General features: G+C 40.2%; 1 protein-coding gene across 4 annotated transcripts; it reads left to right on the forward strand.

Moving 5' to 3' along the window:
- Positions 1-750: 750 nt before the first annotated feature.
- On the forward strand, positions 751-24,007 carry LOC109892598 (rho guanine nucleotide exchange factor 9). 4 transcript variants are annotated; one of them, XM_020485252.2, is made up of 11 exons: positions 751-974; positions 6,289-6,468; positions 6,869-6,958; positions 13,658-13,882; positions 17,902-18,081; positions 18,372-18,604; positions 18,936-19,065; positions 19,785-19,916; positions 21,304-21,547; positions 21,627-21,695; positions 21,799-24,007. In XM_020485252.2, exons 1-11 carry the CDS (start codon positions 954-956, stop codon positions 21,966-21,968), a joined length of 1,674 nt encoding a protein of 557 aa, XP_020340841.1. In that variant the 5' UTR covers positions 751-953; the 3' UTR covers positions 21,969-24,007. The 4 variants fall into 4 exon arrangements, with proteins under 4 accessions (XP_020340841.1, XP_020340843.1, XP_031682383.1 ...); XM_020485253.2 differs by lacking the exon at positions 751-974 and adding an exon at positions 1,283-1,397; XM_020485254.2 differs by lacking the exon at positions 6,869-6,958 and having other exon boundaries at positions 783-974.
- The last annotated feature ends 1,645 nt before the right edge of the window (positions 24,008-25,652 follow it).

Genomic DNA, 25,652 nt, shown 5'->3' on the forward strand with positions numbered 1-25,652 from the left:
TTGTTATGACCCCTCAAAATCATCTGTATGGGTGTTGGAACAGCAGAGGTGCTACTTATCCTCATCCACTTGTGCTATTAGCCCAAAGCATGTTTTCTCCTCATCCTGTGTTGTGTTGCTTTCATCTGTCTTATTTGAATTATTGTTCAATTCTATTCTTCTTTATCCTTATGAGTTCTGTGAGTTTTTCCCCCTGAAGTTTGTGTTGGTGGAAGTCTGAGACCCAAGGCTGATAGTGCAACTATGCACTTCTCTCATCATGCTTGTGAGAGAGAGCTACAGGAGTGACAGCGATGGGGCCAGTGAACAATCGAGCTCAGATTGCATGGGGATTTGGAGTGACAGGTGCACAGGAGCCAAGAGGAGAGATTAATCTCTACTGAGATAAATTACAAAGTAGTTATCCTACTGTTAAGACCTCTGTTACTTTTTGATTTGTGTAGAATGGTCCACGTGGGTGGATGTCAATATTTCTCTTTACAAAAACCTGCCTGTTTTTATTGCTATTATCAATGATTACAGTAGCCTAGGCATATAATGAAATTACGACATTTGTATTGCCAACTGGCACAGGCAAATATAACCCCCATACAGTGTCTATGTTCCTCTTATTATGATTTAATATTTCTGGTCCGTGATTTTAACTATATTTTGTTGAGCAAGCATCACGAGGTTAGGACTCCCAGTTTGAAGCATAGATAGAAACCATAATGAGCCCCCAATGAGTGCCTGTGGTTTGTTCCTCTATGCACGAAGCACCGCCCAGGTTTTTGCTCCCCGCTACGCAGGGAGAGTTGCAGCAGTAGCGTTCTACAGTGCCTACGTTACCATCACAATTTTAGTGCATGCAAAGACCCCTACTCCTAATGAAAAACGGCATTCAAGTCGGCAAATCAGGAAACTAGCGGACTACGGGTGTCAGAGTGGAAGGGGAACTAACGGTGCAGACTCTGATGATGATGAGGATGATGATGGTGAGGATGATGATTCTGTAAGAGAGTTATACGTATGAATACAATATTATGTGAAAGAGGAGGTAGCTAGAGATTATACCAGAAATGTTTCCTTGCGTTTGGATAGAATTGTGAACAGTCACAAAATGTTGGTGTACAGCAATATGCACCTTAACCGATTAAATGTTGCAGAGCTCATGCTCTACATTATGACCTTGGATATGAAAATGATAATTTGCATGGTCGTAATTATCGTATGCGATGCTTTTGTTTGTGTGGTTGGTGGTTGCTAATACTGTGCCTCAGTGCGCGTATGGATAATCACAGCCCGCACTAAAGTACGCACGGCGTGCAGTGGAGGCGAGGAAGTGGGAGTGAATGCGTGTTCTTATGGAAGTACACACAGGGCTTCAACATGGCCTCATCACGATATGAATGGCGCTGGTATATTCTATATTACCAGATCTTGTTTGTGGTTTACATTTTATTTAGCATGTCGGCCATCAGTGGCATATGGCAGTCGCGGGCGCCAGATCGGTGTTATAAGATTGTTAGGAATTGTTCCTTGTCTCGGCGTTCTCTCGTTGTAAATGTATTTTATTGGCATGTTGTAAAACACATCTATGCATGGGATGTGGGAGAGGCAATGTTTTTCAGTAAAATCCTGTTCTGTTGATTACTTGGCGTTGGCAATATGGTGCTCGTTTGAAATAAATATAGTCTTAACACATAATCTTCTTGATCTGGTAGGATTGAAAAGATGCGACTCACATGCGCTAAAATAATATAATTAAATAGAATAACTGTATTCTCCAGGCTGTAGATTGCGTTTTGTAAACTACTGACCATGCCATTTGGGTCTCAGAGCTATACTGGGCACAATGCAAAAACAGCATCACCTAGCCTACTGTAAACGAGCTATCCAGTAGCCTAATAATATAATGTATTATCGAATGTAGTGTTTAGTGTTTAAATATTGACCCGTTTTGTAATGGTTTTACATTGATATTGAAGTGTTTTTTATGTATATACTTCCATGCTTCTACTGTAGGCCTACCTCACAGTAGGCCCCATGGTGCCTCATAATGTTGTATTTTATGACGTAGCCTATAGGATATCTCGAAACATTGCTTTTAGTTTATGCGAATTGGTAGGCCTAAATAGTATGACGAATGGTTATGTGGATATTCTTTTTTTTATGTAGAACTAATATAATACAGTTTGCGTTTTCATAGTGACAATTCTACAGATGCTATGAATGGAACAGCATGTTTTTGTTGTGTGTGTGTGTTTGTTTGCAACTTAATGCAAAGACCTCCCTGTTGTATTGACTGCTTACAGTGCTGTTCATATCACAGGATCCCAGTTAAATAAATGGTGATGCATCGAGTCTCACAGGAGATAAAAAAAGCTGTATTGCAAAAGGGGAATGCTCTGCTCTAGTGTAATAACAGTATTACTGTCAGTACGCCTATGCAGACATTATTTTAAAAAGACAGGGTTATTCAATAATTGTATTATGAGGAAGCCAAATACAGGTTGTCATATCAAAACGGGTGTGCATATTTAATGCAGGCAGGGGTGCATTCACATGGAGATGCATGTGGAGCTAAAAATACCCCTTTCTGTTCTTGAGCATGTGAGTTATAGTGGAGAGCGAGCTCTCTTGACACTTATCAGGGGACATGTTGACTTGTTAATTAGTATATAACTGTGAGGGATTACTGTCTGTTTTTAAACTGTTGTATCTCTCATAGTTTGAGATATCACCTTTTTTTCATTCACTCACGTTATTAGGATTGCAGGTGGAGCTCAGGCAGGGCACCTGTGGTCTATTCCATAAATCTTTGTTTAAAGAAATGTTAATTATGTTCATACATAAAGTCATTTGGCCTGGAATAGATCATGACATTAAAGTGTGAATGGAGGGTAGGTCAATTAGAGTTTTTCTCTACATAATATATTAGAGAAACGCTGTTGAGTAAAAGATAAATTATGCCAAAGTTTGTTTTGGATTATGAGAAAAACAGTCACTCCAAACAGAGAGGATATGATTTAGGGATTTATCGGCCAGCCGATAGTGCAGCTCAGCTGTGTAATGTGTCACGGCACCAATGTAGCATCTACCAATCTGCACACTGTTTCAGTATGGTGCTCCTGATCCCTATAGCCTCCACCACACTCCAGCCAAGTACATACACAAAGCTCTTTAGAGCAATAGGTTAGCAATAGTTTATGTTCATATTCAGGTTTTTACTCTTTAATGTAAAATGTAAAATGTTGAGTCAAGAAAATATTTGGAAGAAGATGGTATATTACTCCTTTTGGCCTTATTTAACTGCTTTTTGTAGTAGTGTGACTGAACGATGTACTACTGATCATCTTATGTAACATTGACTTTTACACAGAGGAAAAGTGTTTTATGTACAGTAAATCTGTTTTAGACATAATAAGGCCAATTACAGATTTTGCCCACAAATCTAGGGCCATTTCGTGAGAGGGAGGGGCTAGACAAAAAGTGGCAAAAGTGTAATATTTAAATCCCTGAGGGTGATGCAATTAATAAGGTTGTCAAACTGTGAATTTATTTTGTTTGACCTGGCTTTTACAATGGCAATACAGATGGGAAAATATAAATGCAATCATTCCTCTTCATGAGACTTCATTTATTTCTTGGGACAGTTTTAGTTTTCCCCACTTTAATGTCTAAACCCCAGATTGAGATTGATAATCTGTAGAGGAGGTATTCTCTGAGGGTGAGCAGACAGACTAGCATCACTACTCTGGATGGTTCTGACTTAGAGTATGGGGACAACTACAAATACCTAGGTGTCTGGCTAGACTGTAAACTCACCTTCCAGACTCATATTAAGCATCTCCAATCCCTAATTTATTCTAGAATCGGCATCCTATTTCGTAACAAAGCCTCCTTCACTCACGCTGGTAAACATACCCTTGTAAAACTGACTATCTTACCGATCCTCAACTTCGGCGATGTCATTTACAAAACAGCCTCCAACACTCTACTCAGCAAACTGTATGCAGTCTTTTTATTTTACCTTTCTTTAACTAGGCAAGTCAGTTAAGAACAAATTTTCATTTTCAATGACGGCCTAGGAACAGTGGGTTAACTTCCAGAACGACAGATTTGTACCTTGTCAGCTCGGGGGTTTGAACTTGCAACCTTCCGGTTACTGGTCCAACTCTCTAACCACTAGGCTACCCTGCCGCCCCACAGTGCCACCCGTCTATCACAGTGCCATCCGTTTTGTCACCAAAGCCCCATATACCACCCACCACTGCGACCTGTATGCTCTCGTCGGCTGGCCATCGCTACATATTCGTCGCCAGACCCACTGGCTCCAGGTCATCTGTAAGTCTTTGCTAGGTAAAGCTCTGCCTTATCTCAGCTCACTGGTCACCATAACAACACCCACCCGTAGCACGCGCTCCAGTAGGTATATCTCACTGGTCATCCCCAAAGCCAACACCCACTTTGACCAGCTTTCTTCCCAGTTCTCTGCTGCCAATGACTGGAACGAATTTCAAAAATCGCTGAAGTTGGAGACTTATATCTCCCTCACTAACTTTAAGCATCATCAATCTGAGCAGTTTACCGATTGCTGTAGCTGTACATAACCCATCTGTAAATAGCCCACCCAACTACCTACCTCATCTCCATATTGTTTTTATTTACTTTTTTTGCTCTTTTGCACACCAGTATTTCTACTTGCACATCATCATCTGCACATCTATCACTTCAGTGTTAATTTGCTAAATTGTCATTACTTCACTACTATGGCCTATTTATTGCCTTACCTCCTTACTCCATTTGCACACACTGTATATAGATTTTTCTATTGTGTTATTGACTGTACTTTTGTTTATACTATGTGTAACTCTGTTGTTTTTTGTCGCAGTGCTTTGATTTATCTTGGCCAGGTCGCAGTTGTAAATGAGAACTTGTTCTCAACTGGCCTACCTGGTTAAATAAAGGTGAAATAAAAAATAGGCATGTGTCTGTTAGGGTATCATCCTTGAGTCATCTCTACCCACTACTGGATGTTATACTTAATCATATTTTAGAGACCAGTGTCCATTTATGGTATGAGGTCTTTGGGGGATCGAAACAGGGGTGTCTACATGGAATGGCAGTTACCATAGTGGTTAGAGCGTTGGGCCAGTTACCAAAATGTTGCTGGATTGAATCCCTGAGCTGATGTAGTAAAAATCTGTCGGTCTACCCCTGAGCAAGGCAGTTGTCATCCAAATCAAATGTATTTATATAGCCCTTCGTACATCAGCTGATATCTCAAAGTGCTGTACAGAAACCCAGCCTAAAACCCCAAACAGCAAGCAATGCAGGTGTAGAAGCACGGTGGCTAGGAAAAACTCCCTAGAAAGGCCGAAACCTGGAGAGGGACCAGGCTATGAGGGGTGGCCAGTCCTCTTCTCGCTGTGCCGGGTGGAGATTATAACAGAACATGGCCAAGATGTTCGTAAATGACCAGCATGGTCAAATAAAAATAATCACAGGCAGAACAGTTGAAACTGGAGCAGCAGCACGACCAGGTGGACTGGGGACAGCAAGGAGTCATCATGCCAGGTAGTCCTGAGGCATGGTCCTAGGGCTCAGGTCCTCCGAGAGAGAGAGAGAAAGAAAGAGAGAAAAAGAGAATTAGAGAGAGCCTACTTAAATTCACACAGGACACCAGATAAGACAGGAGAAGTACTCCAGATATAAAAAACTGACCCTAGCCCCCCGACACATAAACTACTGCAGCATAAATACTGGAGGCTGAGACAGGAGGGGTCAGGAGACACTGTGGCCCCATCCGATGATACCCCCGGACAGGGCCAAACAGGAAGGATATAACCCCACCCACTTTGCCAAAGCACATCCCCCACACCACCATTGATTATCACTTAGGCATTGATTATAACACCTCATGTGTTAGAGTCATTTCACTGAATCAAAGATGTGTAACTCTTAATAATACTGGTCATTTGTATAAAAAATATATATATATATTTAAAAAAATGTATAATAATAATACTTAAAAAAAAAGGAATAAGTAGATCAATTGGTTTGAAACTCAGATATTGTCACCAAGACTTGACAGTGCCCTCCTGCCCTTGTAAAAGTACTAATGAGCCCTTACCGTCCTCTCTTCTCTCCCTCACCACTACTCCTATCACTCCCTTCCTTCACCGTTTCCCTCTACCCACTCTCACCCCTCACCCCAATCCCCCATTTCCCCTCTTCTCTTCTCTCTCACTTCCCTTCTCTCCTCTCCTCTCCCCTACCTCAACCCCTCTCACCCCTCACCCACAGTTGATCAGTGGAGGATCCATCGTCAGCGCTGAGGCAGTATGGGATCATGTCACCATGGCCGACAGGGAGTTGGCATTTAAGGCAGGGGATGTCATCAAGGTCCTCGATGCATCAAATAAGGACTGGTGGTGGGGACAGATTGATGATGAAGAAGGATGGTTCCCAGCCAGCTTTGTGAGGGTGAGTGGAGCCATCAAAGATTTTCTCATTCTCTGCTGCACCGTGTCTTGCCCCTCAACAAGTACACTAGGGTTTACCACCTATTCTCAATGCTCCGATGGATTATCCTTTGCCATTGCCTTATCATTGATAATTATCGTTGATTCACTGCCCTGTTTTGAGGGCAGATATTTTAGGCTTGGGTGATGATATTTTGATATAGATCAAAATATGATTATGCCATGCTAATCTCACAGGAACTACAAATATTTACTAGTCTCCAATTGAAATACTGTGAAAACAAGAAGACTTCAGAAAAGTGAGTAGTTATTACATTGCGGGGTTATCACTACTAGCCTTCTCCATCTGCCAACTGTAAAAATGAGTCTGAACGAGGTATGTCATGTTTTTCTCTCCAAAGGTTGAACCCCACCCACCACAACCTCAAACAAAACAGGTTTTCTATATCAACCCTATAGCAGCTCCAAGGTTCCAAAACACAACTACCAAGGTGCGTTTAATAGTTTCAGCAAGTATTTCAAAGCAACTGTTTTAACTAGCATCTCACTGCACATTGGACCACCCCATATCTAACATCCTGTCGCTTTATACTACTGCTTCCATTTGCAGACATCACCATGCTTCAAGTGTCAAGCTTGTAATAGCATTACAGTCAAACTATAGTATCTCAAACAACACTCTCTTTCTCACTCTCACTTACTCTCTTTTTCTCACTCTCTGCACTCTCACTCAACTGAAAAGCGAGCAATGAGGCACTGATTCATCTCAGATCTGAATGATGAAACATGTATGACCAACCTTTTAGCAGAGGACAGGGCATATCAAACAGGTGGATAAAACGAACAAGGCTTGATGAGTGACTCAAATAAAAGCTATTTAATGGTTATTTTATGTTACCGGATTTGTTGTCATGTTGGAAGTTATTTTCAGGAACATACATTTTCTAAAATCTTAAGAGCATTTCTGGATTATTGTGCCCATCCTATGAATTGACCATGCAGCTTTTGTCCACTGGTCCAAGGAAACAGAGAGAGTGGGCTCTAAATAGACACCCGTGGACAATGTACTCAGGCTGAGATATACTGTGTACACAGAACCATCAAGCACTGAGACCTGATGTCTGGAAAAGATTACTTACAGCACAGGCCATATGTGAATTCTGTATGGCCACATGCATATTTAAAATCAATCTCAGAGGGGTCCCATGACTCTATGTATGTTATGGTTGGGTCTAGTGTTTGTAATATAGACATAGGTTTAATGACCACAACTACCTCATATTTGCAAACAAACAGTCAGATACAGTAGGGTCCAAAATGATTGACACCCTTGATCAAGATAAGCAATAATGACTATATGAAATAAATAATTCAAATATTGAGCTATACTAATACAATTGTTCAGAGAAATATGTTTTGTTTAACAAGTATTGTTTTTTCTCAAAAAGGTAGGGGTAAGAATTATTGACACCCCTAAAGATTCTTATAAATAATGTAGTCAAACGTTTAGTATTTGGTCCCATATTCCTAGCACACAATGATTACATCAAGCTTGTGACTCTACAACTTATTAGATGCATTTGCAGTTTGTTTTGGTTGTGTTTCAGATTATTTTGTGTCCAATCGAAATGAATGATTAATAATGTATTGTGTCATTTTGGAGTCAGTTTTACTGTAAATAAGAATATAATATTACATGACCAAAAGTATGTGGACACCTGCTCATCAAACATCTCGTTCCAAAATCATGGGCATTAAAATGGAGTTGGTCCCCCCTTTACTGCTATAACAGCCTCCACCCTTAACCACTTTCCACTAGATGTTGGAACATTGCTGCAGGGACTTGCTTCCATTCAGCTACAGGAGCATTACTGAGGTCGAGCACTGATGTTGGGAAATTAGGCTTGACTCGCAGTCTGTGTTCCACTTCATCCCAAAGGTGTTCGATGGGGTTCAGGTCAGGGCTCTGTGGAGGTCAGTCAAGTTCTTCCACACCGATCTCAACAAACCATTTCTGTTTGGACCTTGCTTTGTGTACCGGGGCATTGTCATGCTGAAGCAGGAAAGGGCATTGCCCAAACTGTTGCCACAAAGTTGGAAGCATAGAATTGTCTAGAATGTCATTGTATGCTGTAGCATTACGATTTCCCTTCACAAGATTTCCCTTCATTCCTCCTCCACCAAAGTTTACAGTTGGCACTATGTATTGGGGCAGGTAGTGTTCTCTTGGCATCCAGCGTACCCAGATTCCTCTGTCGGACTGCCAGATGGTGAAGTGTGATTAATCACTCCAGAGAGAGTGTTTCCAATGGCGGTGAGCTTTACACCACTCCAGCTGACGCTTGGCATTGCGAATGGTGATCTTAGGCTTGTGTGCGGTTGCTTTGCCATGGAAACCCATTTTGTTAAGCTCCAGACGAACAGTTCTTGTGCTGACGTTGCTTCCAGAGGCAGTTGGGAACTCTGTAGTGAGTGTTGCAATTGAGGACAGACAATTTTCACACGCTACTCTCTTCAGCACTTGGTGGTCCCGTTCTGTGAGCTTGTGTGGCCTACCACTTCGCAGCTAAGCCGTTGTTGATCCTAGACGTTTCCACTTCACAATAACAGCATCTACAGTTGACTGGGGCAGCTCTAGCAGTGCAGACATTTGACGAACTGACTTGTTGGAAAGGTGGCATCCTATGACAGTGTCACTTTGAAAGTCACTGAGCTCTTCAGTAAGGTCATTCTAATGCCTATTATTGTCTATGGAGATTGTATGGCTGTGTGCTCGATGTTATAATCCTGTTAGCAACAGGTGTGCCTGAAATAGCCGAATCCACTAATTTGAAGGGGTGTCCACATACTTTTGTATATGTAGTTTTCCTCCAAGACATGGTAACCTCTCACAATTACCAATAACTCAGGTTTTTACCATGTCTTGGGGGTATGATCTTTCTCTGAGCAATTGTATTTGTATAAAATAATATCATTTCCCAATTCTATTAACATACAATATTTGAATTATTTATTTTATACAGTCATTATTGCTCATCTTTATCAAGGGTGTCAATAATTTCGGACACCACTATCTGTCATTACGATTGAGCTAAACTCTAAGTAAATGAGTAAATGCTTCAACCTCAACTTTTTATTTTATTTGACTGAGTCTACTAACTGATCTCATCTTACTCAGTGATTGCTAGAGTTTGTGTTTGATTTTATTTATGTGACAAGAAATTATAAGCTAATTCTATGGGAAAATAGTACCTTCATATCCTAGAGGGAAATGTGCCCATTAACAATACAGTTGCATCATGGCTGGCTTTGTAATGTGTATTTTTCCTGAAAAACATCATGATTGTGTAGATGTTTATTAGGAGTCAGCTACCTACCCCGTGTCCTCTGGCAAGGTTGCTAAAATTAGTTCCCTTTGAGGATTACACAAAGTGACAGTTCATTCCTTGAGATGCCTTCAAGCAACCAATGCACTAATGCGCTCACAACTCCTCCAACTCCCTCAACTAGGAGGTATCAGATTTTAATCAAACAATGAATACTGCGCAGAAGGACATCATGTTCATTGTTTCATGGTTTTATCCCTTTTGTAATACAATGTTATTTCTTGACCGTTTGTATATTATAATGTGGGGAGGTCAAAACAATGAAAAACTATCTACCAAATCTATTAATTTTAAAATGTGGATTACTTCTCCTTGCCATTATCATTCACCTGATAAGACAAAACATGTGAACAAAAATCGTATGATGGGGGTCCCAGGGTCACCTGTTCTAGTGGCTCCTGATATTGGGGTTCGATGTGAATATAAGCAAACTATTCATGTACAGAACTATATGGTATATATTTATCGGGTCCATACTTGCGAACATTAGAAAAAGTAGAAGTTCTCAAAATGCCCATCAGCCAATTTAAATTGTTGACGTAGTTGCATGTGATACAACGCTACATGTTAGCTTTTCCCATAGGATAACCTGCCAGACATACATGCTAACCACACCACCCGTTGCAAAATAAATGTGCACATACATGTTATTCAATCATTGCACCCATACTGCTTGCGCGCGCGTCAACAAGAGTATGCGTAGCCAGGCGCTAACATGCTGACCAGACTGAGATGGGAGAGGCAGGACTTGCAGTGCATCAAGCGTCACAAATAGAACCAGTGTGGATGCAATGATTGAATAATATGTACCGTACCAGTCAAGAGTTTGGACACACCTACTCATTCCGGGGTTTATTTTTACTATTTTTAAAAACTATTTTCTACATTGTAGATGAATAATAGTGAAGACATCAAAACTATAAAATAAGAATTGGACTCATGTAGTAACCAAACAAGTGTTACAAAAATGAAAATATTTTTTTTATTTGACATTCATCAACATTGCCACCCTTTGTCTTGATGACAGCTTTGCACACTTGGCATTCTCTCAACCAGCTTCATGAGGTTTTCACCTGGAATGCATTTCAATTAACAGGTGTGCCTTGTTAAAAGTTAAGTTGTGGAATTTCTTTCCTTCTTAATGCGTTTGTGCCAATCAGTTGTCTTGTGACAAGGTTGGGGTGGTATACAGAAGATAGCCCTATTTGGTAAAAGACCAAGTCCATATTATGACAAGAAGAGCTCAAGTAAGCAAAGAGAAACAACAGTCCATCATTACTTCAAGCCATGAAAGTCAAAATTCAAGAACTTTGAATGTTTCTTCAAGTGCAGTCGCAAAAACCATCAAGCGCTATGATGAACCTGGCTCTCATGAGGACTGCCACAGGAAAGGAAGACCCAGAGTTAGGAAAGGTGGATACCTAGTTAGTTGTACAACTGAATGCCTTTAACTGAAATGTGTCTTCCGCGTTTAACCCAACCCCTCTGAATCAGAGAGGTGCGGAGGCTGCCTTAATCAACATCTTCAGGGAATAGTGGGCTAACTGCTTTGTTCAGGGGCAGAACAACAGATTTCCACCTTGTCAGCTCAGGGATTCGATCCAGCAACGTTTCAGGTTACTGGCCCAACACTCGCCCAACACTCTAACCACTAGGCTAGTTACTTCTGCTGCAGAGGATACGTTCATTAGAGTTAACTGCACCTTAGGTTGCAGCCCAAAAAAACGCTTCACAGAGTTCAAGTAACAGACACATCTCAACATCAACTGTTCAGAGGATACTGGATGAATCAGGCCTTCATGGTCAAATTGCTGTAAAGAAACCACTACTAAAGGACACCAATAAGAATAAGAGACTTTCTTTTGCCAAGAAACACAAGAAACGGACATTAGACCAGTGGAAATTTGGTCTGATGAGTCCACATTTGAGATTTTTTGTTCCAACCGCTTTGTGAGACACAAGGGGGCCTCAAACCCACTGTTACCGTATCCTGCAGATTCACAGTTCACTGGTATATGCTACCTGGCAGCAATAATAATAGAGGTACATGACAGCTATTTGACAAGACCATAAGGCTCTTCAAATTTAAAAAAAAGTTGTATGTTAAACGTAAATGTTGTATAGACCTCCTTTATCTTTTTCTCGTAAAAGCACATGGATGTGTGTGAAAAACATGACATTTCGTCATATAGCGGAAAATCAGCACCATGCAATATTGGCACACTACAATTGTGACAAACTAAGTGGAACATAAGTAAACCTTGAATTTGGAGGTTTAAAATATCCCCCTGGTGGCCAAGTTGACCTATTTTAAGAAATGCCATTGGTTGGTGGATATAAAGTATAAGATCTTTGATAGGCTGATGCGGAATTTGTTAGAGGAAATAATCACTGGCCTGCTGGTCAGGTTAGCATCGTGCTAAATGTGGCATGTTATGTTATGGGAACAGCTATACATTTAGCGTTGTATCAAGTGCAACCACGTAGATTATTTTAATTGGCTACTGCTCATTTTGAGACTGAGAAGTCTAAACTTGTGTGGACCCATATTGTTCATTATATTAAGTTATAGCATGTTAAGGTTATATCCCTATCAATTTGCAGTGTTGGGGAAGCTACTCTGAAAATAGAGTTTACCAAGCTACCAATTAAACACAAAAACTCTGTTTCAAGTGAGAATTTGGCAGGTCTGATGCTGAAAAAGAAAGGAAATTATTGTCTACTTCACCCTCATTCTTTTGGTTAGAAAAAAATGTTGTGTTGTTCCAGTAGTTTTCTACACCGCTACATGGCAAAAAAGTAATTAACTACTGAAAACACTACCAAGATTTGTATTGAGTTCAACTGCCACCAAGATACTGCAAAATGCAGGTAAATTACTAATTGAACTACATGTAATTCACTACTCCCCAACACTGTCAATTTGAACATTGCTGGAAACAGACTGTCAGGAGCCACATTTGAAACACAGGGATTGTGCAGTGCAGTCTATCAACTGTCCCATTTATTAGAAGCAAAGCTCTGTTTTAAATTCCCTGTGTCACTGCCTTACATCTTGTGAGCGCTCATGCTTAAAGCTCTATTGTGCAGTCACAGTGATGTACTCAGCCTAACCTGCAATTTCATGCTTGTTTCTTTTTCTAGTTTTGATGCATACTGTTGGTTTAGCTCAACCTATTCCATCGATACAGTTACATATCGCAATATTATTTTTGACAATATATCATATCGTATCGTTTTGACAATATTGCAATATTACTTTTGCGCTAGTTGGCTGTACCTGCATCAAACTCCAGTATTTTTCCTTCATAGCTTGTTCTCCGTCTTCTTTTTAAATAGGGAGCTAATTTGTCTTCAGCACTTTTATTTCCATAATTAAAACTCGTTATCGTGGCTCTCTCTTGTCCCTCTACAGCAGACCTATAGTGAGGTCCCTGGCAATTCCCAACCCAACTCTTCAATGTAAAGGCTTTGTTAGAATTCAAGATAAATTACAATGTTTTTTGAACAGGTACCTATTTTACGGGTGCATCAGAGGAATGAAGGCCTGCTGATATGGATATTTCTATACTTTTTTAACACGTTTTTGACAAATCTAATTATGATACACATTGTTCAATTTAAACTGAAGAAGTGGCATTGAAAATGAATTTGAATAGGGAGAAAAGGCTCCATGGCTTTGGAATTAATATGGTGTTGTTGTTTTGTATTTAAAAAAATATTTTAGATCTACAACCCGAACCCTGATTGTTGATGCTACTGTTTATTTGTCAAGGCTGACATGTTGTGTTCTGCTGTCCTCAGCTGTGGGTGAACCAGGAGGAGAGCACGACGGTAGAGACAGTTGAGGGGGCTAGCCCCAGCCCCAGTGAGGTCCAGAATGGACATGCGGAGGCCAGCCCCAGCAGCAGCGACTGTCTTTGCCTGGGCCAAACCGTCCAGAACAGAGACCAGATGAGGGCCAATGTAATCAACGAGATCATGAGCACAGAGCGTCACTACATCAAACACCTGAAGGACATATGTGAGGTAGGCTTGGCTGGCTAGAGATCTTCCAAAGACAGAAGGGCATATGTGAAGCAGAAGTTATAGACTATGGATGGGCGTGGGGTGGGGGCCACAAAAAATCTGAAAATGTCATGAGGGGCCACAGTGGGTCACGGGACTACGTATCCATATAACCTAGGGTTGGGCTAGTAAATAAAAGGCCGTTCGCTAATTCGAATACCCGAGCCAACAAGGTGAACAATCTGTTGATGTTCCTTTGATTAAGGCACGTAACCCTAATTTGCTCCAGGGGTGCCGTACTACTATGGCTCACCCTGTAAAACAACACACTTCACTGCACTTCTCCGGGTATGTAACAATAAAGCATCTTACATGCAATCAGGGCCAGCCCTAGTCTTTTGGGGCCCCTAAGTGACATTTTGTTGGGGGCAAAATATTTTAGACATTTTTGTTTGTTTTGGTCTTCGCCAAGGGTTTTACGCGCCTTCATAAGGTGATTGGTCAACAGTAGGGATTCCTCAATTAAGTGTTTGTTGTCATTCAATGAGAGACAACCTGTTTTCATGCACATTTTTTCACTTGGGAAATACTGCAGATGTAAAAAAATAAATTAAAAAAAGACCTCTGCAAAAACAAAATAAATGACAGTTTTCTTGAGTTATCTTAGATTAATTCTGGATATTTTGAGGTGTGTATACTGGCTATGGCATCTCAAGAGGGACAAACAGTCCTATTGCCGTTTTTTTCTTTTCAAGCGTTCTTTTATGGGAATATGCGAGGCACAGACGTTCACTTCACCTAGTTGAGTTCTGCTAGGAGCAAACTGAACTTAGTATGCAGACACCTTTATGCACTATGCTTTTCCGCATGCTTACTATACAACAGATCAATATAGTCTACCAGTCAACTGTCTATCCTGCCCTCTATCAATAGTGACAATAGTGGTTGTTGGATCGTTTGTCCAGATCTGCAATAGGTTAACTATCAATCATACCACACATAAAATTATTTAAATCTATCTGCACCATATCAATCAACAAGATGGAGGAATAGCTGATAGGCAGTGGGGAGGCCAGGTGCGTCACTAGGCATTAAAGAACAGTGAAGACACGCAGCTTTAAAAAAAAAACTATTGATCTTGTTTAGGGGCAATAAAATTATCCTACCAAGTCTAGCCTACAACACCACAATCCAATGTACTCACTTGTTTTCAAGTTTTCAAAATAGAATGCCCCACCCCACATCACACCCTGACCTAACCAAATAGAGAAATAAAATGGCTCTCTAAGGTCAGGGCGTGACAGGGGCACTATACAATCAGAGATTTTTTTCCCCCGAATGCTGTTTTATATTTTCCAAAATTCTGTTTTCTCAGTTTTATTGTTCCTGTTTTTAGATATTCTTTTTTTTTTACTCTTAAAACTACAATTGTTCATAGATAAACAATGAAATTGGATGTTCTGAGTCCATGTCAATGCTTACATCACATCAGAAGACCATTTATTTTAGGTCTGTAAGGAAATTAACAAGTCGATTTTTGAGTGTAATTCCCCTTTAATTGCGCATCTGGCCCTTTAATTGTGCATATGGTGAGCGCGGAATGTGCGGTATAATGTGCAGGTCTAGTGATGGTTCTGTTCTGCTGCTGTTCATTTCATGGCAAACTTAGCAAATAACAAATAAGATATACAAATTATATACTTCCTCATGATACACTTCTGCCAGGTAAGCCTACTTTGCAGTTAACATTTAATTTAGAAGGTTTTGGGGAAAGTATTTCTGTTAAACCACTAAATTAAATTAAATCATATCAACTGGCTTACACACGGAGTGATACACATAACCACACACAACACAGACAGGGCAATATTGCTGGAAATTAATTGGCAGATATTGTGTTAGGTTTGTCTTTTTAAGCTATTAGTAGCTAACCAATGGTGGGATAATGTTGCATTGATTAGATAGTAGCAAGGAGCTTGCAGTGTCTGATACTTGGGAGGTGTTGACAATGCAAACCATGATGATAAGCGTTCCAAGTCGGTATGCGGTTATGCGTTGCTTATTGGTTGTGTGTGGTGCATTGGCACAGAAACCTGTTGGTGGAAAATTCGTTGCATCTATTTTATATAATTTATAAATATCATAAAATTTTAAACAAATTCCCCCCTAGCTGATCATTGTCTGCAGACGATTCTGATCGTAGTGTAACGAGAGTCATTTTTGTTGTTGTCTATTTTTCGGTCGTTGTCTGCGAACCCTTAACCTTCTGGAGCGTTGCCTTGACAATAAACTGACTGTGCTACAAAACCATGCGAAAGTGGTAAAGTCGATATCTTCATGTATAAATACAATGGTTGCTACAGTTATGGTTATTTATGGTGGTAATCATAATTGTTGAGTACATTTTGAGGGGGGAGGATGTGCAACATTTTTTACAGTACAAAGGGAGGGTCATGTGAAGAAAAAGAATGTTGGGGAGGGGAGTGCAGTTTTTTTTAATGACGTCTCGAGTTGCCTAGCTCTGTTTAAGACAATTACCTTGTTTTAGGCCATTATCCAACCACTATTCATAGCAAGATAAGACAGATTATTAGTGATTATCCAGGATGAAATATTAAATGGGCATGAAAAAAAGTGTATTTATCTAAGTACCCAATAAACTGTATATCCAATATTTCCACAGTGCTATAACAGCTCTTGTGCAGATTTAGATTATGCAGTACAGTGCTTTCCATGGACTAGGAACAAAATGTGTCTAAAGGCAAACTTCAGTCAATTATGTTCTAAAGAGTAGTGACATGCTACAGTGTTTTAGTGAGAGATTAGAAGCGATGGCTGACCCGTAAGTGCTGGTTGTGGGCTCAGAAATAGCATCCCTCCCATCCCACACCACTCTTCCCCAGCATATATAGAAACAAGCACTCCATCTCTTCACGCACCACCTGTCTCCGTCAAACAACACACCCAGGAGAGGACATGAAAAAGTACTCAAAAAGCTGTTACCCAATCAGACGTTTTTCATCAGTTTTCCCTCTGTTCCCACATAAATATGACATAATCACAATGTGCTTCGAAACCCCCAAAATGACGCAGCGAAAACATAAATTGTGTAAGCAACATCACATGGCAAATCGTAATGTCTAGGTGACTGGGAATGCCTATTGAAGCGTGATGGGTCCCTTAAGTGTGAAACTATAAGATTTTTCATGAATGACTTGAAATGTTATTGGAGAAATGAGCTCCCACAGAGGGGATGAGTTACATAACTGAGACTCTTGCTTATAGAGCTGTAGCCATCTTTCCTGCCTTTTATTTCCCTCTAGATCTAATCTGGGAAAAATGTGGTTAGAAAAATAAATTTGATGGGAAATTAAACAGGGACTAAACAATGATCATGATTCAGTCATTGGCACTAATGCCTTTTTTAAACTCAGACAAAACTGTTTGAATGCCCTGTGTCATGTACAAATATTCCCAGTGTGAAATAGTTCCCAGTTCAATAATTGCAGGCGCAGATCTTTATGTGGATGGCTGAGCTCGTGCAGATGTTTCTCTCACCCTGTCTTGACCTCAAAAAACTGTTCTGTAAGAATGCGCATTTGCTTCACACATCTGCCATTCAATGGTGACCAGGAGTATTGACACTGACCAATCAGAAGCTTGTTGAGGCGTGAGGTCGACATATATACACCCAGACTCACGCGTCTAAGTGCTGAATGTTGATGTGAGGAGAGATATGTTGCCAGTGTAAAGACTTGGGCGCTACGGGAGGGGGCGAAAGAAATATCCGCCTAGCTCCGCCATCCACATAAACAGACGCACGTGCAATTATTGAACTGGGAATATTTTCACGTTGGGTGAAATTTTACATGACGTTACAATCACAACGATTGGGAAATATTTCATGATGGGAAGATTTTTACATGACACCCTGCAGTAAAGAAAAAATAATATGAAATGCCATGCAACATCAATGAAATACTATCATTTGAAATGCATAATACTGGATCAAAACCATTTGTTTTTCTTTGTTGCCTCAGGGTTACTTCCGGCAATGTAAAAAAAGAAGAGACATGTTCAATGATGACCAGTTGAGGGTCATATTTGGGAACATTGAAGATATCTACAGGTTTCAAATGGGCTTTGTCAGAGACCTGGAGAAGCAGTACAATACAGAAGAACCTCATCTCAGTGAAATAGGTCCCTGCTTCCTAGAGCATGTAAGCATTTTTGTATCTCTCAGGATTTCAAGTGTTTTTTAAATGTAATCCCTCAATAGGTTTGAGTAAACCTTGTGTATCATATCTACATGGCCATTGGATTCTCATCATTTTTCATACTTCTGAGAACCTTGATGATGGGGCACTTCAGAGTTCCCTTTGGTTATTAATTTCAATGGTAACTTAAGGCAGTAGTGCACCCTCACTATTTTGTTAACTCCAAAAAAGAAAAGAAAATTCAGCTCGTTTCAGCATTTCAAACATACTGTGTACACGTTTATCTGTTGCAGCAAGATGGCTTTTGGATCTACTCAGAGTACTGCAACAACCACGTGGATGCCTGCATGGAGCTCTCTCGGCTGATGAAGGATGGCCGCTATCAGCATTTCTTTGAGGCGTGTCGCCTGGTGCAGCAGATGATTGACATCGCCATTGATGGCTTCCTGCTCACGCCTGTCCAGAAGATCTGCAAGTACCCTCTGCAGCTGGCAGAGCTTCTCAAGTACACTGTCCAGGAGCACAGGTACCTGTCCCTTAGTCTCAATGTCACATCAAATATTTACATTCACCTCTGTGTCATGATGAAGCATTGTTTCTACTGATGAAGATCCTGCTGGAATGATTGGTATTTTTTGCTCTCAGGTTAATTGGCCAGTATGAGACTTGAGGATCTTTCGTTAATATGTGAGGATCCTAGACGTGGATGCTAAACTTAAAGTATTGTTGTTTTGTGCAGTGAAGCTGTGATAGAGATGTGGCACGGTATGCATGCCTGACTATACAGTTCTTTTGTTGACCTATTCCTCCTACTTGGTCACCCCCACTATAACATTGTGTCTCCTCCCCTCTCGTAGTGACTACCGTTACGTCGCTGCAGCGCTGGCTGTCATGCGGAACGTCACTCAGCAGATTAACGAGAGGAAGCGTCGCCTGGAAAACATTGACAAGATAGCACAGTGGCAGGCGTCTGTGCTGGACTGGGAGGTAGGACTAAGACAGGGTGACATGTCTGAGGAACTAACAAGTACTGTGGGACACACATACAACAAGCCGTTTTTAGTTAATGATTTGGCTCTGTCAACTCACTCCTTTGCTACTAGCTTGTTTTGGTCAGAGTTTGAAACACAATGTATTTTACAATGCAAATATTTTGATAAGCTGTCACGTAGACCTTCTATGAAGGTTTAGAGGCAAGAAGTTGTTTCTTCCAAAGGAAAATATATCAATTGCTCCTTTTGGAGTATGTACTCTTTTGATAAAATAAGAAAACAGACTGTCAGATGCGGTGCATTTTGAAGCACTCCGTTTCATCGGGATGAAGTTAATCAGGAGTGAGAAAAGGAAGTGTAAGGATCTGTGTTGCTAGACTCGAGCCTGTATTCGATGTGAGAGAGCTAGCATTAGCAGGCCACTCTGACCTAGTTGAAGAGTTTTTCCAGAGTTGCACAATCACTGAGGTACTGTAATTATGTCAAGTAAAAAAAAAAATCAAACCCACCAGAGTTCTACTTTGTCACCCTCTATGTATTTGAGGAAGCGGAAGCCTGTCTTAAACAGAGGAAGCCTGTCTTACTAGTCAGTATCTTATCAGTCACTTTTCTAATGTCATAAGCATAAAAGGATTCCGTTTTCTTGACTATGTATCACAGCCTGTGTTATTGATCCTGTTTAAAGATCTGACCGTCTTGTATTTCTCTGTGCAGGGGGATGATATTCTAGACAGGAGTACAGAGCTGGTCTACACTGGGGAGATGTCATGGATCTACCAGCCATATGGGCGGAGTCAGACCAGGGTCTTCTTCCTGTTCGACCATCAGATGGTTCTGTGTAAAAAGGTAAGGTGGCCACATCTGGGTCACAAATGCTATTTAATTGATCAGAACCAGTCTTGACACTCCCAGGTGTACATATTGCCTATGTAACCCCTCTCTTTTGCAGACAGAGTTGGCATGAATTTGTTTACAATGTGATCAACCGGTCAGTTTGTTTGTGAATAAAACATGGCAGCAAAATCAGTACGTGTGTTTGTACCCTTAGTTACACTCCCAGGTTCAAGGCAAATGAAGGTCACTGCTTGAAAGAGTCAAGTCACCAGATGAATGTACCTAAGGGGTAATGATTTATTGTGTGAAACAGAAAGTCATAGGCTTGTATGAGAAAATGCTTAGCCTCACCACTGTGGTGACAAAGACACAGCTTAGGACATTATAACTGCCGTTTTTATGGCCGAACAGGCTTGTTTGATAGTAGTTTTTATGACAGCAATTCCTCTTTACTCCCCAATTCTGACAAAACTTAAACTGTTTAAAAAAAGCACCTCAAGAAAAAAAGAGAAATTTAGGAAGTTTTGAAATGCATCCAATAGCTCAACATGTGTTGAGAGATTCTCAAAGGTCATGCTAAGAAATTCTCAATTCATGAAGTGTTTAGCTCTGAAACCCACAATCCCATGAATTAGGCCGATTAGTATGAGTCTTCGTAAAAGCTGTCATTCAAATGTGGTGGGTAGCTCACAAACATCACAGTGAGGGAAATTCTGTGTGATATATTGTCACCGTGCAATTTGTAGTTTGAAATTAAAATGGTCAGGAACACATCTTTAATTCAGCTACTGAAAATGGACCTTGTGGTACTTGTTGTAACAGAACTGGATGGAGATTCGTTCCTGCTTGTCTGTGAGGTCTTACCTTTTATCTCCATCCCTTCAGCACTGTGATTGATTCCTGCTCCTGAGGTGGATGACAACAGTGTTGTAACATAAGGCCGTCATGTCCAAAGGGGAGCTAGAGGAAGCTGACAGGCTTACAGTACAGTACACAGGGCTGTTGTGTCTCTGAGTTTACTGCTACCGCTGGGACATGTGTGACACAAGCTCTCTGAGGGGACAGGAATATATAGTACGCAGCAGAAACATCACTAATGGGGATGGGACACCTGGAATCAGGAGCAGCTGTTTACAGCAAAGTGCATTATTCATCAGGGTGATTGCATGGAACCCTGTCTATCACAGGGAAATTGATAGGCTGCAATTAGTAAAAATTTACTTTTTTCTTCCTGGCTGCCAGGAATTCAAGCCTTTTCATTTCCTATCTGTCTGTCACCTGGGTTTCACAGTGCCTCACTGTTGTTCAAAGCACTGGTGTAGATAATTCAAAGTAAATTAGAATCCACTCTCTACTTTATTTTTCCCTTCCACTCCTCACTCCCTTACTTTTCCCTCAGGACTTAATACGACGAGACATCCTGTACTACAAGGGCCGCATGGATATGGACAGGTACAATTTAGTTGATGCTGTGGATGGGCGAGATGATGACTTCAATGTGAGTGTGAAGAATGCGTTCAAGCTGAGTAATAAGGACTCAGACGAGATCCACATCTTCCTGGCCAAGAAGCTGGAGGAGAAACTTCGCTGGCTAAAAGCTTTTCACGAGGAACGCAAGATGGTGCAAGAGGATGAAAAAATAGGTGTGTATGTGAAAGAAATGTTCATTTGTACAACAAATTAAAATGGTGAATGAATATAACAATTATTTATATTTTTCAGGGTTTGAGATATCAGAGTATCAGAAGCGACAAGCAGCGATGACAGTGCGAAGAATGACCAAACAAAAAGGTAAATGCACACTTTCCCAAATTGGTTAACTAACAGTTTTTGTTTTTAGTCCATCTATAGTGCATCTCTCTCCTCCTTAATATATCTCTCCTCCCATGTGTAGGCCATAGATCTGTGCCCCCTGGATACCCCCCTCCTATGGACCCCATGAATCCAGGACAGTACTTGGTAGGAGACGGCATGGAACAATCAGAATTTGAATTCCCTGAACCTGAAAGGTGCAAGTCTCCCTTCTGGCAGAGCTTCAGCAGGTTAACTCCCTTTAGGAAATAGAGAAGAGATATATTTTAGAAAGACCACCTTATTTTTTTGAGAAGCACCATTGTATTTCAATTGTGACTCTTAGGGGAAAGCTGAACACGAGTATTTGGATTGTCAAACATTTAGCTTGTGAGCATCTCATTGATGACTGTACTGTTGTAATCACTTTACCTGTATGACTGCAATGACAACTACCAACACAACTACCACAGCGAATGACCACACCTTTGGAACCTGAGAGAAACCAAAACACCTTCCTATCTCTTGATCTGTGAGAATATTTTTGTGACCTCTACTAATCCTTGGACAATGGAAAAGGGAACCGTGAGTTTCAAGGAAAAACTAACAGAACATTTGTGTCCACATTTAAAACTGAGGAAGCACTAGTCATACATTGATCTTTATGCCAAATCTGGTTGTGTCCTACAGTTCACTGTGACCTTAATGGGCATTTTATGAGTTATTGTTTTATTTATTTTTTCAAGTAAAATGCTGGCCAGATTCATCAGTCTTGTATTGTTTTTGAGTATTTATTTCCATTTTATTTGTGTTAATTTAAAATGCATGATGAAGTCCATTGTAGGTATTTATTGTGCAATTATATTCTTACGGGTCAAAGGGAAAAGAGAATCCGCATCATCAACTTCAGTGTGACTCATTCCAATACATCTTCTATTGTTGACAGGGTATATATGTTGTATATATTTTTATTACATGTAGGTACTTAAGTCTGATAGGAATATCATCTCGTGGTGTTCTCTTAAATAGTCATTCACACTGATTTTTCAAAACCAGGATGGTAGTTTGAGACATGATATTACAGTAGGCTATATTCAGCTATCATTGCATAGTGCTTTCTTTACCACCGGGCACCTCAGTCATTGTAGAATAATATGTGGTTATAGTTGCACTTACCTAAGATCCATCTGTGATTTCATCAGGTAGAAGAGTCTGCACGAATGCCTTTCACTCACCCAAGTCATTTAACGAAGATTGTGATCGCATAAGTTTCAGAAATAAAAAGGCCTACCATAAAATTATTTGACGATAGTTCCATAAATGACGATGGTTAAACCCCTATTCATTGGCTTTATTTTCATGTGATATTCATTCTTGATAGTGAAATAATACCACTTTAAGGTAGCCAAACTACAGTTAAAACATCTTGGTAGTCTTTTTCCTGTGGTGGCTTTCATAGTGCCAGCACAATGTTATGACATGACTGATTTTACGCCTGTCATTGCAGGTTAAATCCTTCGATTGCTCTGCCACCAGGCTTAGATGAAGCAGAAGATGGGGAACATTTCAGGGGGATTCCAGTGTGTTTTTTTTAGGCATTATGATGGCTACTTCAACAACAAAGTTATACCAGAATTTCACATGAAAAATGCAAAGGAAATGCTGGTGGTCAAGCTTGTTATCTATATTTGTATTCAAAGGGTGAAAACAATTTTTAAAAGGATATTTATTTATATGCCTAAAAAATCAACTAGGATTTAATACATTGCATTAGATACTGTATAAAAGCGCAATATGAAAGTGTGCAGTAATATTGAAGGGAAAAAAAAACACTTTAAATATTAAGGCATTTTCTCTTGATGAACTGATATGGAACATTCATACATTTATTTTAAAAAGTGCATTTTCTAATGAAAACAAATGCTTAAATATCTGAATTGATAAGTTGTTTAATTTCATTTTTGGTTTTATTGATAATTATGGATGATTTATCATAAATTTTGTGACTATGGCTTGGAATAAATCCAAATGCGTTAACATGATTGTTTCCTTCTTAATAATTGAAGTTGTGCAGTACCCTGTTAGGTGTTAATAGATGTGCATTAACAAATTCTAATGAGAGGGATAACCACCAAGATTATCTAAATTCATTTCTCTCTGCCAGGTGTTTGTTTACTTTTTCCTCAAATAATCACCATATCTCCTTATCTTTCCTTCTTAATGTACCAAAAGACAGTCTAATGAAGCACACCAACCTGTAAGAGAAGTCATGTATAAGATCTACTATTAAAGAATTACCATTAATGTGTAAAGAAATCAATTTATTGTCTATTGCAGATACAGTGCCTTCGGAAAGTATTCAGACCCCTTGACTTTTTCCACATTTTGTTACGTTACAGCCTTATTCTAAATGTATTAAATTAAATAAAAATCCTCTACAGTCTACACACAATACCCCATAATGACAAAGCGAAGATAGGTTTTTAGAAATGTTTGCAAATGTATTTATTAATAACAAAACGGAAATACCTTATTTAGATACAGTGGGGCAAAAAAGTATTTAGTCAGCCACCAATTGTGCAAGTTTTCCCACTTAAAAAGATGAGAGGCCTGTAATTTATCATAGGTACACTTCAACTATGACAGACAAAATGAGAAAAAAAAATCCAGAAAATCACATTGTAGGATTTTTAATGAATTTATTTGCAAATTATGGTGGAAAATAAGTATTTGGTCAATAACAAAAGTTTATCTCAATACCTTGTTATAGACCCTTTGTTGGCAATGACAGAGGTCAAACGTTTTCTGTAAGTCTTCACAAGATTTTCACACACTGTTGCTGGTATTTTGGCCCATTCCTCCATGCAGATCTCCTCTAGAGCAGTGATGTTTTGGGGGTGTTGCTGGGCAACACGGACTTTCAACTCCCTCCAAAGATTTTCTATGGGGTTGAGATCTGGAGACTGGCTAGGCCACTCCAGGACCTTGAAATGCTTCTTACGAAGCCACTCCTTCGTTGCCTGGGCGTTGTGTTTGGGATCATTGTCATGCTGAAAGACCCAGCCACGTTTCATCTTCAATGCCCTTGCTGATGGAAGGAGGTTTTCACTCAAAATCTCACGATAAATGGCCCCATTCATTCTTTCCTTTACACGGATCAGTCGTCCTGGTCCCTTTGCAGAAAAACAGCCCCAAAGCATGATGTTTCCACCCCCATGCTTCACAGTAGGTATGGTGTTCTTTGGATGCAACTCAGCATTCTTTGTCCTCCAAACACGACGAGTTGAGTTTTTACCAAAAAGTTATATTTTGGTTTCATCTGACCATATGACATTCTCCCAATCTTCTTCTGGATCATCCAAATGCTCTCTAGCAAACTTCAGACGGGCCTGGACATGTACTGGCTTAAGTCTGGCACTGCAGGATTTGAGTCCCTGGCGGCGTAGTGTGTTACTGATGGTAGGCTTTGTTACTTTGGTCCCAGCTCTCTGCAGGTCATTCACTAGGTCCCCCCGTGTGGTTCTGGGATTTTTGGTCACCGTTCTTGGGATCATTTTGACCCCACGCGGTGAGGTCTTGCGTGGAGCCCCAGATCGAGGGAGGTTATCAGTGGTCTTACCTATTGCAGATTCAGTCTTCCCAGCCTGGTGCAGGTCTACAATTTTGTTTCTGGTGTCCTTTGACAGCTCTTTGGTCTTGGCCATAGTGGAGTTTGGAGTGTGACTGTTTGAGGTTGTGGACAGGTGTCTTTTATACTGATAACAAGTTCAAATAGGTTCCATTAATACAGGTAACGAGTGGAGGACAGAGGAGCCTCTTAAAGAAGAAGTTACAGGTCTGTGAGAGCCAGAAATCTTGCTTGTTTGTAGGTGACCAAATACTTATTTTCCACCATAATTTGCATATAATTTCATAAAAAAATCCTACAATGTGATTTTCTGGATTTTTTCCCCTCAT

Source organism: Oncorhynchus kisutch, linkage group LG6 (assembly GCF_002021735.2).
Source record: "Oncorhynchus kisutch isolate 150728-3 linkage group LG6, Okis_V2, whole genome shotgun sequence".
Lineage (NCBI taxonomy): Eukaryota > Metazoa > Chordata > Actinopteri > Salmoniformes > Salmonidae > Oncorhynchus > Oncorhynchus kisutch.